The sequence below is a fragment of the Bos indicus genome, chromosome 28, assembly GCF_029378745.1.
Source record: "Bos indicus isolate NIAB-ARS_2022 breed Sahiwal x Tharparkar chromosome 28, NIAB-ARS_B.indTharparkar_mat_pri_1.0, whole genome shotgun sequence".
In the NCBI taxonomy this organism is placed as follows: Eukaryota; Metazoa; Chordata; class Mammalia; order Artiodactyla; family Bovidae; genus Bos; species Bos indicus.
Genome location: NC_091787.1, coordinates 18083021 through 18097795, shown reverse-complemented (window position 1 = coordinate 18097795; position 14775 = coordinate 18083021). Strand labels below are relative to the sequence as shown.

Below are 14775 nucleotides of genomic sequence, written 5' to 3'. Positions count from 1 at the left end.
AAAACAAACCATATTTTTATTATTTTTTTAACCCACCATGCCTTAGTCCATTTAGCCTCATCCACCTTTAAAAACTGATTTCATCTCATTTATGTTGGGTCTGCCTCACACCTCCGATAGGAGCCAATACCTTAAAGTTATCCATTTATCTGCTGTAGGTGCCTCTGTTTGGGTTTGGCTGTCAACGCCTCGCACATGTGAAGTCAATCTATGTGATAGTAATGTAAACACTGTGCATTACAAACTGGTGGACATTTATTGTTCTTACAGGTAAAACAGACAATATGTTTGCATGTGTGTGTTTCTTCTACAGTGGAGACAATAACACACCATAAATGAAAGTATGTGTTTTACCAAAGGATCATCAAATTATAAAAACAGGTAAGAGCAAGGTAGGGGGCTGTCAGAGAATGCACTATGCTATTAGATTCTAACAGGACAGTGGGGCCAGGAATTTTAGAGATTTTGATGGGAAAAAAAATGCCATTCGTAATGTCACTTTCCCCTCATCGTTATTATAAGCTCATTTCCTCATCGCATGTGCAATACAACCAGTTTTCTTAATGCTTTCATGTGGAGTCCATTGCTTTAGCTTTAAAAATAGCCAATTCTCTTTTGCTAAGAAAACAGCATATTGCCTTTAAGAGCATTGTAACTGACAAGATGGAAGAATGCAGGCAGGATGTCTAGGCTGAAGCTTTTCTATCACCTGCCATTAATATGATTCAATTTATGCTTATGTCATAGGTTTAGACACTGTGCTGCACTGTGAGCCAAGAAGGGACTTGAATAAAATACAGTGAAGAAAGCAGATGGTATGCTATCAAAACCCTTCAAGCCTAAAATAACCTTTCCCAAGTAAGGAGAATAGTTAATTAAAACCAGGATATATTTACTCTATTCTGAATATCTCAATGTAAATAAAAATCAAAATGACACCTGTAACGTGGGACTAAATGATGAAAATTTCATCTATTCTATTTTTCTTTAATAGTTTCTAATCAAACTTTTCATTAAACAGCTTCATAAAATTCCACAGAGAATTTATTTACAGGGACTCATTGTAGATTTAAAAGCCTTACTTTTATTGTTCAATTAAATTTGTTATTCAGTGGATGACATTAAAACAATAGAGACGGTGGAAGGGGAGGAGAGGTGTCTAGCCAGTTGGGCAAGGCTGTCACATGAGCAAAGTCCATTTTCGGAGATGGACCTGGGGAATGTGAATACGCGGGGAGGCTCCCAGAAGCAATGCGGGGGCAACTCTGCTCAAGAAAGCAAGCCCAGTTCCTTTGCAAAGCCACGGACAGGGTTTGTCCCAGCCTAGGTCCTCTGACTCACATTCATGTCCCACTGGCAGAGAGGTCACCGGGCCACTTATAAAAACCACCTGGAGGGCACAGACTCGGGAGAGTGATGACTGTGGGCAAACACATCTAAGAGAGACCAACAGCCGACCTAGGGTGAAGACGGTCATTCCTAATGGTATTGGAATGTGAATTTTACATGATCTAGGCATTGCCAAAACTTTTCTAATACCCTTTCTCCCTATTCGTATTTTTTAAAAGTTTTCATTGGAGTAGAGTTGATTTACAACCTTGCGTTAGTTTCAGGCACACAGCACAGTGGATCATTTTTACGTATACATATATCCACTCTTTTTTAAAAAAGACTTTTCCTACATAAGTCAGTACAGAGTATTGAGGAGAGTTTCCTGGGCTACACAGCAGGTTCTTATAAGTTATCAGTGCATATGCCCATCCCAATCTCCCAAGTTATTCCTCCCCAACTAATCTCTATTTTTAGAAACCAGATCCAGCCCTGCTTTTTCCACGAGGTTTTTCCCGACCCCTCACCACGATGACTATCTTCTCCAGCCAGGCCACCTCCTCCATACCCCCCGCTCACTGCGAAATGCCTCCTGCACTCGCTTTCTGCAGCATTCATCCAATACTTCATCCCTGACTTTCCTCTAACATTAGTTAACTTTTCAGTTGTGTTAATCCTGTCTTCCCCAATTAGGTTTTAAATCCTCAAAATGAGTGAGGACTGCCTTTTACTTATCTTTTGAAACCCCTCTCTCACCCCCACTCTGTAACCCCATTTAATAGCAGAGAGCAAAAAATATATTAGTTAATAAAATAAACATTATTTAATCATAGGAAAGCAGACACTGTCCTTTTGAGAAGGGCCTTGGAGGTATTTTATGGCAATTTATGAATTTCATGTGTCAAAGGTGTAGCTGCTAAATGCTATAAACTCTTTGCCATCAGCTCCACCATTCATCCACCTGGTGATATGGCTAATAAAATTTGATTTTTACAGCCTAGGCATACTGTTACCTAAATTACATGTGACCAATTACTGAAGTCACCAAACGTGTGGTACAGAATATATACTGTGTAGAAAATTCATCTGTGGGCCCCCTGGCACTCGCGGTAATCTGACAGAAGTGTCTCAGTCATCTGGCAGTGTTTAATATTAGGAACATTTGTTTAATGCCAGTCACTAATTAAATTTATGTTCTTCCACCAACTGTTAGTTGGTTGGAGAAACCCAACCCCACGTTTTAACAAACCCTTTAACCCATGCTGATTTCAAATAGCACCGGTTGGAGGTTTAAAGGAATTTCTCTGGAAATAAAGATGTATGACCAGAAGTGGAAAGTGAAGGAGGGATGTTGGTGAAGGTTTTTGAAATCAGGTCAGAATAAGTTTTTTGGGTTTTTTTTTTTTTTTTGTTCTCTTACTAAAACTAAAATGAAATCCTATAAGAAGTACCAAATATTTGAAGTACAAACTACAAAAATACTAATATTCTAATTTTTAGACTAGTCACCGAGAAGCTCTTTAACAAAGGTACCTTTATTCCAAAAGAAAGCTTCCACTTTAAGAGACTGGGGAAGAAAAAGCAGCATTACCAGAAGAAAGTTCAGGAAAACATTTAAAAGTCAGATGCTTGTGTTTGTGAGAACATTTAAAACTAATTTAGTAACTCTTAACAACCATTGTGATCACTGTTAAATTGGAACTTCTATTACCAATTCTAGATGCAACAGCTTTGAAACTCAATGACTAATAACTCTTAATTTAGCCAAAAAGGTTAAAACATTTTTTCATTATATTACATTGTGAAACTCTAATTCTGAATACACTTAAATTAGGGAAAGCATTCTTTCAGTTCTATTTTGCGTCAAGAATTTAGAGACCTCTTGAGTAGCAAGCAGGACGGAGGGTTTGGGAGTAGGGGCTAGAAAAGGAAAAACTCAAAAAAGTATTGAAAAGGGAAGATTTATAAATGCTGAACTGAAAAGAGTATTTTTTTTAAATGTATTGGATACATCCAACTACTTGAATAAAAAAGGTTATTTCAATATTATGAATGACAAGGAAATCTTCCTGGAAAAAGGAAAAAATAACTTGCATAATCACTATTACTCTCTTACAGACTGATAAGCCAGAGTTGTAGAAGGCATCTGAACAAGACAGTTTGTAACCCCAAAAAAGTCATGTCTAATAAACTTAGGTCCCCTTCTGCTCTTTCTTTCTCTCCTTCTTGGATCCAGATAAGCCATCTGGTCACCCTCACCCTCCTCTGCCCACCACTCCTACTTACAACATCCCATCTGCCCCTGCTCCAGGGCTGCTGGTGTCACAAATAACCAGCCTAGAGAGGTCACCGTGGAGTTCCCAGTCCACGGCAAGGCCTGTGACGACTGAGAAGAATAATCTGAATCTGCATAATTCGCAAAACAAGGCATCCCTGGAAAAACATTACCCAACAGAATCAAGGAATGCTCCTGCTCAAAGGGCTCTCGTGCTCTCTAGGCCGCAGGTCTCCACCCCTTCTGCACCCAGGTCCCAATGAAGGAGTCAGTGTGGCTCAGTTATCACCCTGCTTGCTCTATGGTGGTGATTCCCAGGGAAGGGACAGGGTGAGGTGGGGGGTGTTCTTGCCTCGGTAAGTATAGGAACTTCCAGGTGACATGTGTACTATGATGATGCACCCCCAGAATATTCTGATATCCCTGCCCAGCCTATCGAGAACCTCTGATACGATCTAATATCTTCAAGGAAGATTTGAGAAAGTGAAGATTTGAGAGATGTGATTTTATCTTGTCTCAAATCTTTCACGGCATCATGCAAGGTCTCCTCAACTGAGGATGTGCTATCTTCTCCTCCTTTCCTTCTGTCTACAGAGAACTCATGACCAGTCAGCTAAACAGAGATGCAGACACAGATACATGTACACATATCCATCTTTGATGGGTATAGTGTATAAAGATATAATCGTCATTGTTTAGTCACTCTTTGTTGCGTCCGACTCTTTGCAACCCCATGGATTATAGCCCACCAGGCTCCTCTGTCCATGGGATTCTTCAGGCAAGAATACTGGAGTGGTTTGCCATTTCCTTCTCCGATACTACTTATACATGTAAGAAAATAGATGAAGAGTAAAGCAAAACCTACAAATTTGGTAATTTCTTACTCTCCAGATATTTTGAACACATCCAAGAAATTTAAACAGATAGGACAGCATATGATCTTAAAGAAGGGAACTAAATACAGTATTATGGAATAGTGAAATGAATTAAAACCAAGGCAATTGTTTTCTTGATGTTTTCAGCCTCTTAACTAAGACCTAAATAGTTTAATTCTATCAGCTTAATTGGAGAAGGAAATGGCCACCCACTCTAGTACTCTTGCCTGGAGAATCTCAGGGACGGGGGAGCCTGGTAGGCTGCTGTCTATGGGGTTGCACAGAGTCAGACACGACTAAAGTGACTTAGCAGCAGCAGCAGCACCTAAGACCTAAATAGTTTAATTCCATCAGCTAAATTGGAGAAGGCAATGGCAACCCACTCTAGTACTCTTGCCTGGAAAATCCCATGGACAGAGGAGCCTGGTAGGCTGCAGTCCATGGGGTCGCTAAGAGTAGGACACAACTCAGTGACTTCACTTTCACTTTTCACTTTCACGTGGAGAAGGAAATGGCAACCCACTCCAGTGTTCTTGCCTGGAGAATCCCAGGGACGGGGGAGCCTGGTGGCTGCCATCTATGGTGTCGCACAGTCGGACACAACTGAAGCGACTTAGCAGCAGTAGCAGCAGCTAAATTTAACCCAAGTTAACTTTTAATTTTTTTAAATTTAGTTTACAATCTTTTATTCATACCAAGTCTTTGAAACTGATGTGATTTTTACATATACAGCTCATAGGAATTCAAAATTCAGGGGCATAGGGACCTATTACATATCTATCTACCTTATAGTAATGACATGGTTAAAATGGTGTATTCTTTTTACACTAGTGTATTTTTATAGTTCTTTATGGTGGCACTAGTAACAAAGAACCCATCTGCCAATGCAGGAGACATAAGAGATGCAGGTTTGATCCCTGGGTCACAAAGATCTCCTGGAGGAAGGCATGGCAACCCACTCCATTATTCTTGCCTGGAGAATCCCATGGACAGAGGAACCTGGAGGACTCTGGTCCATAGGGTCACAAACAGTTGGACATGAGACTGAAATGACTTAGCACGCGTGCATACCATGGAAAAGGGAGTGATCAGTTAAATTTAATACAATCAGTATCTGAAGAGCCAAAGCCTTTTAAGAAACAACTAGCATAAAAGCTTCCTATCCTATAAAGTCCAATTTCAAGGTCGACCAAGCAATTTCAGACTCTGTCTTGAACAACAAATTCTAAATAATAATCCTGTGCCCTGGGAAACAGAGGCTGCCAAGGAGGCAGTGACGTCTTATTGCGGCAATCACTGGGGGAAGACGGGGGTGGGGGCGGCACACCAGGCTTGTGAAAGTCAGCCCCGTTCCCCACCACTGCTCCTAACAAGAACTGAAAACAACCAGCCACACACGCACAAGTTTCATGTAGGATAAAAAAATAATTATCATGAAAAGACTCACCAAATTCATCGCATATGCTCTCATTTTCTATGAGAGTCGGGTGGTCGAAGGTGTCCCGACAGTACAGGATCTGAGGGTTCTTGCTGACCACTGCGATGCCCCCCAGGGCTAACGCAAACTGGTCCGTGAGAATGGAAGACGGCTTGTCCTGGATGCGCTTCAGCATGGAGCGGTAGCGGCAGTACTGGGGGTAGCTGAGAACGATCACGTTCGTTTCTTCCTCGTCCTCCCCTAGACAATCGAGAAAACACTTCCATTACTTTCTTCCCTCCAACAGAGAACTGTGGCAGCCATGGCCTCATTTCAATGCTCACCTCTGGTTTTGTATTAAAAATATAGTCTTCAGCAACATTCTTGTATTGGTTCATCTTTAGTCTCAGTCCCATTACTCATGCAGCTCCATGAAAAAGCCTCAGGTACCAATAAAGAAAGAAAGAGTTGGATCCATAACCCCATAGACAGACTGAAGAATGTTTAGGTCCCTGGCAAGCAGCAGAACCAGAAAACTGTTTTGAAAGAATCTGATGTGCATAAATATATTTTATTTATAATTAATATCATTATTTTATCCACAGGAAAATTCAGAATTTTATTGAGCTTCTTTGTATTTCTTTCCACAGTTTCGTGTTGCTTTTATTTTGGATTATATAATCTTTCAGTGCTTGAAGCCTGTCTAAAGGCCATCTGGCCCAAGAGAGATATCCATGGGTCTCCAGAACATCATCACCTGCTCTGCTGGTTGTTAGTGCTGTTCAATGAATATATCTTGCTCCCTTTATGGTCCTGTGGAAAGACCACCCATTGAAGACAAGTGGCCATGTGACTGGTTATGGCCAGTGAAATATGGCAGAAGTGGGTGGCACCTTTAAGAGCCAGAGTGCAACTAACCATACTGTCTCCCTCCCTTTGTTCTGGACATCTGTAATGGTTCAGATAGTGGCTACTCAGCCAGTTTTGGTCTTGAGTGAGGATAACATGGAATAAAGCACCTGGTTGGTCCTAAATGGATGTACAACATAAACACTTGTTGTTTCAAATGGAGTATGATTTAGAGGTTGTTTTGTAGTGTGATCTATCTCAGTGTGATTGATACATCCACCTTCTCCACCCTCCCCCGGACCCATACCCCCCTATCTTCTAATGTTCCTCAAATCCATCTGGTAACTTGGCACAATTCAGAGAACCACACAGAGAGGACTCCCCAAGCATCCTTGTGAGAGCTCCATCAGAACCAACTTAACTCAGGAGAACATTTTAGCAACTTTAATGAAGCTCCCTCTTATAACAATCTTAATGCTTATTTGCATGCCACCATATTTACAAAAACTAGATTCTGCATGGATTAATCCTTCTTTCATCTTAAGCTTGAGAAATGGCAACCTCCTCCTCCCCTTTGGTATCCTGCCACCTGCACAATGTCAAGCTGAATTGGGGCTCCATGACACAGTTTGCCATCACTCTCTGTAACCACACCATCAGGGCGTGTGCAAGCAATTCCCAGATATGTCACTTGCTTATCCAAAGGGAAAACACTCAATATTTCGAGCCTTTACCATGCTGCAGGGAATTGCACAAAACAGTTGTTCAGGATACCAACATTATCATGGCCATCTGGCAACCAGTGGGAGACGAATGAGGAAGGACAGAACATAATGATGGAGCATAACCAGTACCAATGGAAGGTGTGCATGTGACCCTTTCAGATAGGAGGCCAATACCCAGATGTATTTCTAATTATGTTCACTTAGTTCCTCAGGCTGGAGGCTTCTTCCAGAATGGAGATGTTTAGCTGCTTTCAAGATGACATCTTTTAACAGTTTATGTTGCTTAGACTCCTGCCTTGTTTGTGGGTAGCCACTTCATCAGCTGGCACACTTAATTAAATGGAAATACGTTTACACTGAAGCCAAGTCCCCAATGAAAAATAATTTGAAGATGCTGATACATATCCCAAGGCATGCCCACTTGAGATTTCTACAGTAGCCCAAGACACTGGCTCAAATTTGTGCTTTCTATAAAGTGAAAAAAAGTGTTAGTGAAAATATTTACAAAAACATCGTCAGAATTCCAGAGTGTCTGAGTACTATTTGAAGAAGCAGCCTCTAATGTGTCAATTACATTATTGCACTCTATTTGTCCAAGATGACCAAGATTTGTCCAAGATCATCCAAGATGACAGTCAGGGAGTATAACCAGGAACCCCCAGGATTTATTTCCGCATGCTCAGCCCCTAACACCATCTCTGGTACACAGTAAATACCATAACAGTGCCTGTTGGTCTCACTTCTGCGATGGGAGTGGTGTGTGTGTGTGGTGGTGGGGGGCAGCTCTGTACTAGTGTCTTTACACGTTCTTGAAATGGAGAAAGTCATACTTCTAAGGTTGAACAATGGGGGAAAAATGCATGTTTCAGAGTCGGCTTTATAGCAGAAGATGTCACCTGGACTCTTGGGACCACTTCACTTCCTTCCTTCATTCTCCATGAGGATGCCATCTCTAGGTTCTTAATTATCTCTTCTGGATGAAATCAGTCCCTGGCTATACTCTGTGCTTAGAAATGACTTTTTTTTTTTTTTTTTAATTCCCTCATCCTTGAAACATTTGTCTCTATTTCTTCACACAGTCTATAAAACACTAAACAAACCTTGAGTCCTTTTCTTTCTATTGGAAGAAAAAAAAAGCAAATTTCCTCTGATCCCAAGTCATGGAAATACATGCTATGAACGATGTCCATTCATTCTGGAGACAGCATCTCTAAGAATGTTCTGGGACTGCCCATATCAGAATCACACAGGAGAATGCAGGAAGGCAGAGAACCTTAAGAACCTCTGATTCAGAATCTCTAAGGCAGTGGCCCAGGAATTTATTATATCTCTGACAAGTTCCCAGATAGTTCATGTACACTAAAATGTGAAAACACCACCTGAGTTCAGCTTTTTTGCATAGACTTACAATGATTTATTCAGTTGGGTTTTGATCTTTCTCTCCACACACACATACACACACATATATATATTTTCCTATTTTCAGGTTACGTTTCTGTCCAAAACCCCACTGTTCCTGAAACAATATGGGACCAAATTCCCCTCTCTTTGCCACTGTACTAACATTTTTATACTTTACTAACATCAGGTATCACAGAAGACAGTGAATGTAAAAAAGCACTCTTAAACAAAAATACGAGGAACTGCTTTCCTGCTTAGAAAGCAGAGCAAAAATATTACTGCGATGGCTGGTGCTAACAATAAAACATTAAAATTTACAAAGGCCTTTCACACAACATATCTTTGTTGCTGTTTCTCACAACAACGCTATTAGTACCATGCCACCTTGTTAATATTCCCTTAGGATGGGAAAGTCCAGACTCAGACTCTCAAGTGACTACTCTAGGAGCTCAAGGAACTAGAAAGTGATAGAGATGAGATTATAACTCAACTTTTTAACTTCAAGCTTGATGAGCTTTTCATTATGACAAAATGTCAATAAAAATAACATTATCCTTAGGGTAATATCTTGATTTCTTTTCCTATATGGGTGTGGCTGAAGTAAATTGTCTTTCCTTTGACATTGTTGTTGTTGAAGGGATTTAACTAATTTACAACATTAGGAGTGAGGATGGTGGTCTTTGATCAAATGACATAGGAGACGTCTGTTTCATCCACAACTGTGGAATTCAGCCTGTTCTAAGTTAGAATTCTTCTACTCCCGTTAAGTTAGTGTTATTGTGGAATACCTCAATTCCCATTGTAACAATTTAACAATATTGACACACCTTCATGTTTATCAACTTTTTACTTTCTATCTATGTGATAGGAAATCAAGCCAACTCTTAGGTTGTGCAAGCCTAGAATCCCTACCCCTGGCTGAGAGGTTAGCACAGCTGGGACCTGGCCTTATGTGGTAGTGGTTACTGATTAAAAAAAAAAAAAATTCATTATAATTTTGTTGTATATGAACAGAACCATCTATTTGGAGCAGAATTTCAGCATTGTTTGGACAGGGGCAAATTTCCAAGCTTACAATGCGATGTTCCCAGAGGAGCTGCCTATAATATTTACAAAAAGCAGAGGAAGCCCATGAGACCCTGAGGACTCCTGTGCAGAGGTGAACAAGCATTCTAGGTGAGAGTCAAGATAAGATCCAGTGTAAAGGTGAGATCTGGAAGAACCAACAATTCATCTAGGTCAAAGTTTCACTGAGTGAAAATACGCTGAGTCTCTTCTTTGTGGTTTAGGCAGAGGTTTCATGAACTGAAGAAACTTTTTTTTCCAAGGCAAAGTGTGGTCACTTTACTATGAAAGGTGAATATAAAACTATGGGTTCGGAAGTGCTTTCCAAGTCCAAAATTCTATGATCCTATAACTGCCTCCTAAGCCTTCGCATTAAATTAACTTCTTCCTGACACAGCTACAAAAAAGTAAATTGTTCAATAGCTGTCATATTTTATTTTGCCCTAGTACACTAAGAAACAAATAAAGCCAAACAATCCTTTCAAGAATTCTTCTTTAAATTCCTCAGTTACTTCCTACGTCCTATGCATTTCATACCCACATAAACAAACACTCCTATACAAAGTTACGCATGAAATTGACAATCAGGCTGACAATAAGGCTGTGTAGGGCATTCCCCCTTTCCAATTCATAATAGGTCTAGCAGATAAATCTAAGAATGAATAAAGAGTGGATAAATTGCACATTTGTTTAGCAAAAGACAAACAAAGTGTTCCTGGAACAAAGATTATCTTTCAGCCACACCCACAGAGGGAAAGAAATCAAAGTATTACCCTAAGGAATCCTTCTCTAACACACACTAGTTGGCTGCAGTTGGTTGGGTTATATATACATTATTTGATTTCTGTCAACAGAAAATAACCAGCAATAAATTAATGGTACCAAAGACTGAAATTTCAAACCATAATTATGATATTCTATTAAAATGTCATCCCATTCCTCAAGTACCCCCTCCACCAAAAAAAAAAAAAGTGAGTGAGTATGCTTATGAGTATGCCTATTTTAAAATGAAATATTCAAAGGGAATGAGTCCCCAAATGACTCAACCTCATTTCAACTTCAATGAAAAGAACTTTGCCTATTAAAAGTTAATACCTAAAAGTACACTGCTTGTAATGCTCAACAAAAATTACTCTAATCCTGCACTTATATCATAATTACACGTTTTGTTAACCTCCCTCAATGTCAATTTTTCACTTATTTATATATTTTCAAAGTCCAAAACAGAATTCCACTGAGAAACTATAATTATAACGTGAGACTCCACCCAAGCTTTTCAAACAGTAACTGTATACCATTGCTTTAATCCTCAGCATTGGGCTGGGGGTGGGAAGAGGGTGGGGGGAGAGGGTAAGAGCCCGCATTCATTCTGAATAGCGTGTTGCTCAAGTCGTCTTTGTAAAAAGAGAGATGCATGAAATAGCAAACACAATGAATTAATGGAGCATTGACTTTCAAATATCCATAATGCTATTTTTTAAAATAGATAATGGTGGCCAAATGCACAGAAGGCTGAAAACATAAATTCCGGAGGAGAAATTTGCTTTTATCTCTTACACAACAATTTAGAAATGTAACTTTCTTTTTCATTTTAGGGGGAGGAGAGAAGGCTTGTTTCGGAAACATCACACTGGTATGCTTACTGAAAACCACTATAATCTACTTCTAACATCACAGTAAGCTTAAAAAAAAAAAAAAAAAGCTTAAAAAACCCTCGCACCAGGATTTTATAGAGCCTGGTGGAAAAAGTATGCATGTTCCTTCCTGCACCTAATTACCTCAAGTGAAAAATCTGCCAAGTATTTTGCCCTTTAGTTCTCTTAATCGTATTAGGGCAAATGCATTTGGATGCCAATAGAAACAAACATTTAAAGATTTTCACTTAAAAGATTCCAAATATGTATGAAGGTTATGTTTGAGACACAATGTCCCTAGTCCTTCAAGGATAATATACAGTGTTCTTTTTTTTTGTTCCCCGAGCAAATATGAATTTGCTCATGTTATAAAACTTGATGTCTAGTTTTCAGACAATTTAAGTAAAATAAATGTCAATATGAGAGGCTCTTACAAAGATTTATGTTTCTTTCTGTTACTTTATTACATTAGGCATTCCTTTCTCAAAGCTTTATACTTTTCACTGTGCTCCTAGCAACAACCAACGGCAAAGCATCAACTTTATATACCTGGCACTGTTCCAATTCTTACTGCTATTGACAATTATATTGAAGTTTCCACTTAATTGCTGCTCTGTTGTGACACTGAATATTTGTCATAATTAGGCATTTCCTATTTTCCATCCATTCATTTTTGATTATTACTGAAAATGAAAATTTTTTTTATTCCAGAAAATCTAAGCATGAAAATTCTACAGATAAGAGTAGCTACAGCTGTTACTATCATTACCAACATTGTAACATGCACCAAAAAAAAAAAAAAAAAAAAGGCATATAATTTCTCGGAAGGTAATTTTCCTTTCAGTCTAAGTGCTCTTATTCATCTTACAGTTACTCAATGATTTCCTGTTCTAATTACAGGACATTATACAGAAAGACATTTGTAAAGGGAAAATGCAGCAGTGCCTATGACTAAATAGCCTGAATTGGTTGAAAGTGTTTAAAATTCAAAGCTGTATGTCAACTTTATCAATTTCTGATTACAACCTGTATAAATGTGTAATGTGTCCCTACATCTCTCATAAGGCAGTCAACTTAGTACCCAAACTTACTGCACATCAAAGGGGAAAATGCAGTTACAGTTAAACTGATGTTGAAGAGTTGGGGTGGGGAAAGATCAGGCTTTTTTTTTTTTTTCCCTCATCAAAGCTGTTAAATTGGAGGCATGCCAAGACAAGGAGTGGAAAATATTAATGATAAAAATAAATTAAATGCCTGATTAAAAGGGAGAGAGAACAAGATTCCATCCGGAATAGAAAAGAAAATGCCACAAACTATTTCATAAAAACAGACTGTGACGTAAATTGCACATCAGTATTGCACTGTTGTGGTTATTTTGAGAAATGGTTTGTACTGTAAGTCAGCTGGTGCTGCCCCACCCTTAATGGTTTTGTAATTCTCTACACAGCAAGCAAGTGGGGCAGCCCTCAGATCGCTAAGACAGAAAACAGACCTAGCCAAACAGAACTGACAATAAAAAGATAATGTCCTTTTAACATAACAGAACAAGAAGATTGGCTTTATTAACTAAAAAAAAAAAAAAAACTATTTTAAATGGTCCCCAGCTTGCCATTTGTTTTGATAAATGGAAAGACAGATCTTCCCAGGACAGGCAACAAAAACATCACTTTAGAACTTATAAAATGTGGGAAAATATGCCAGTTCAGGGTTGCAAACAGAACAAAGAATATTTCAAATGTAAAAACCCAGGGTTTTAACCAGCTGTTTCCAAAAGCAAACCACTTCAAATGGACGGCCACACAAATATAAAAATATGTGTTAATATGTTAATATCAGCTTTTGCCCTACGACTACTTCATCGCCCAAAAAAGAAAACAACAGAAAGCTAAACTAAAACCAAGCACGCCATCATTTCGAGGAACAAATGAACCCACTGGGAGGCAAAGCCAGCCTCCACCACCAAGCATCCACCAAGCAGTCACTGAATTCTAAGCCACATTTAAAAGCCACATTAGATTTCTTCTTGAGAATTATGCATGTGATACCCACATGGTTCATCTCAGACATTTAAAGGTCACACAAGACAGGGATTATGCAGCAGGTGTATCTACTGGTGAGATCACATGCCTAGACAGACCCGTAGGTAAAAGTGGTGACCACATCTGGGGTGTAATTCTAAGGGACCTGACCTGCCTTGACCTGCCTCCCGTTCACAGGGTTAACTGTTTATCTACAAGTCAACTATTCATTCTTAGTGAGTTTCAGTGTCTGAACAAGAGAATATAAAGAGCCCAGGAGACCACATAGGACCCAGAGCTTGGACAAAATTTCTCCTACTCTAAAATTGTGCCAAAAGTTTTCTCAGAGATTAATTTATGCATTTATTTATTTACTAGTGACCCAAGTAAGGCTATTGTATTGGATTGGAACTTAGTTTAAATCAACCCTCTCTTGGTTTACAGGAAGCTACTTTTAAGATTCAGTTAGCCCCTCTGGTTACCATGACCAAGTTGCTATAAGAGAGGGAAACCAGACCATCATTAGCACAATTGGTCTTAAAAAAAATAGCTACCCAACTTTTTATTTTTCAGTATTTAGTTTATGTCTGCTGTCATTGCAAGAACCATAATACCATTACTACAGCTGCCTTGTAAGCCTTTGACATTGGAGAGATCCTCCTGAACCCCCCAAACTTATGAATAAACCTAACTAAAGTGAGATGCTGGACAGATCAATAGCTAAATGATTTAACTTCCTCAAACTTATGAATAAACCTAACTAAAGTGAGATGCTGGACAGACCAATAGCTAAATTATTTAACTTCCGCACATTAGGCTCTTAGCATGTAAGATGTGAATTTGTGCCTTAACAAAATGACTAATCACTATTTGTCATGACTTTCACGGACATGATTATTTCACAAGTAGTCAACACTGATCAGGCTAAATCTCATCATTTCCCACATGGTTTATATCTGGGGGGAAAAGCCTGTGTATGCAGCACTAATCCTAAAGGAAATCAGTCCTGAATATTCATTGGAAGGACTGATGCTGAAGCTGAAATTCTAATACTTTGGCCACCTGATGTGAAGAACTGACTCATTGGAAAAGACCCTGATGCTGGGAAAGACAGAGGCAGGAGAAGGGGACAACAGAGGATGAGATGGTTGGATGGCGACACTGACTCGATGAACATGCATTTGAAT

The 14775-nt window shown here is 39.2% G+C and overlaps 1 protein-coding gene across 1 annotated transcript in view; it reads right to left on the bottom strand.

Annotated features, from left to right (window-relative positions):
* Positions 1 to 14775, bottom strand: part of ARID5B (AT-rich interaction domain 5B) — a 193025-nt gene that overhangs the window by 94039 nt on the left and 84211 nt on the right. The window contains exon 4 of the mRNA XM_070782166.1: positions 5927 to 6157. Coding sequence (XP_070638267.1) covers positions 5927 to 6157 — 231 coding nt within the window. The remainder of the gene's footprint in view (positions 1 to 5926; positions 6158 to 14775) is intronic.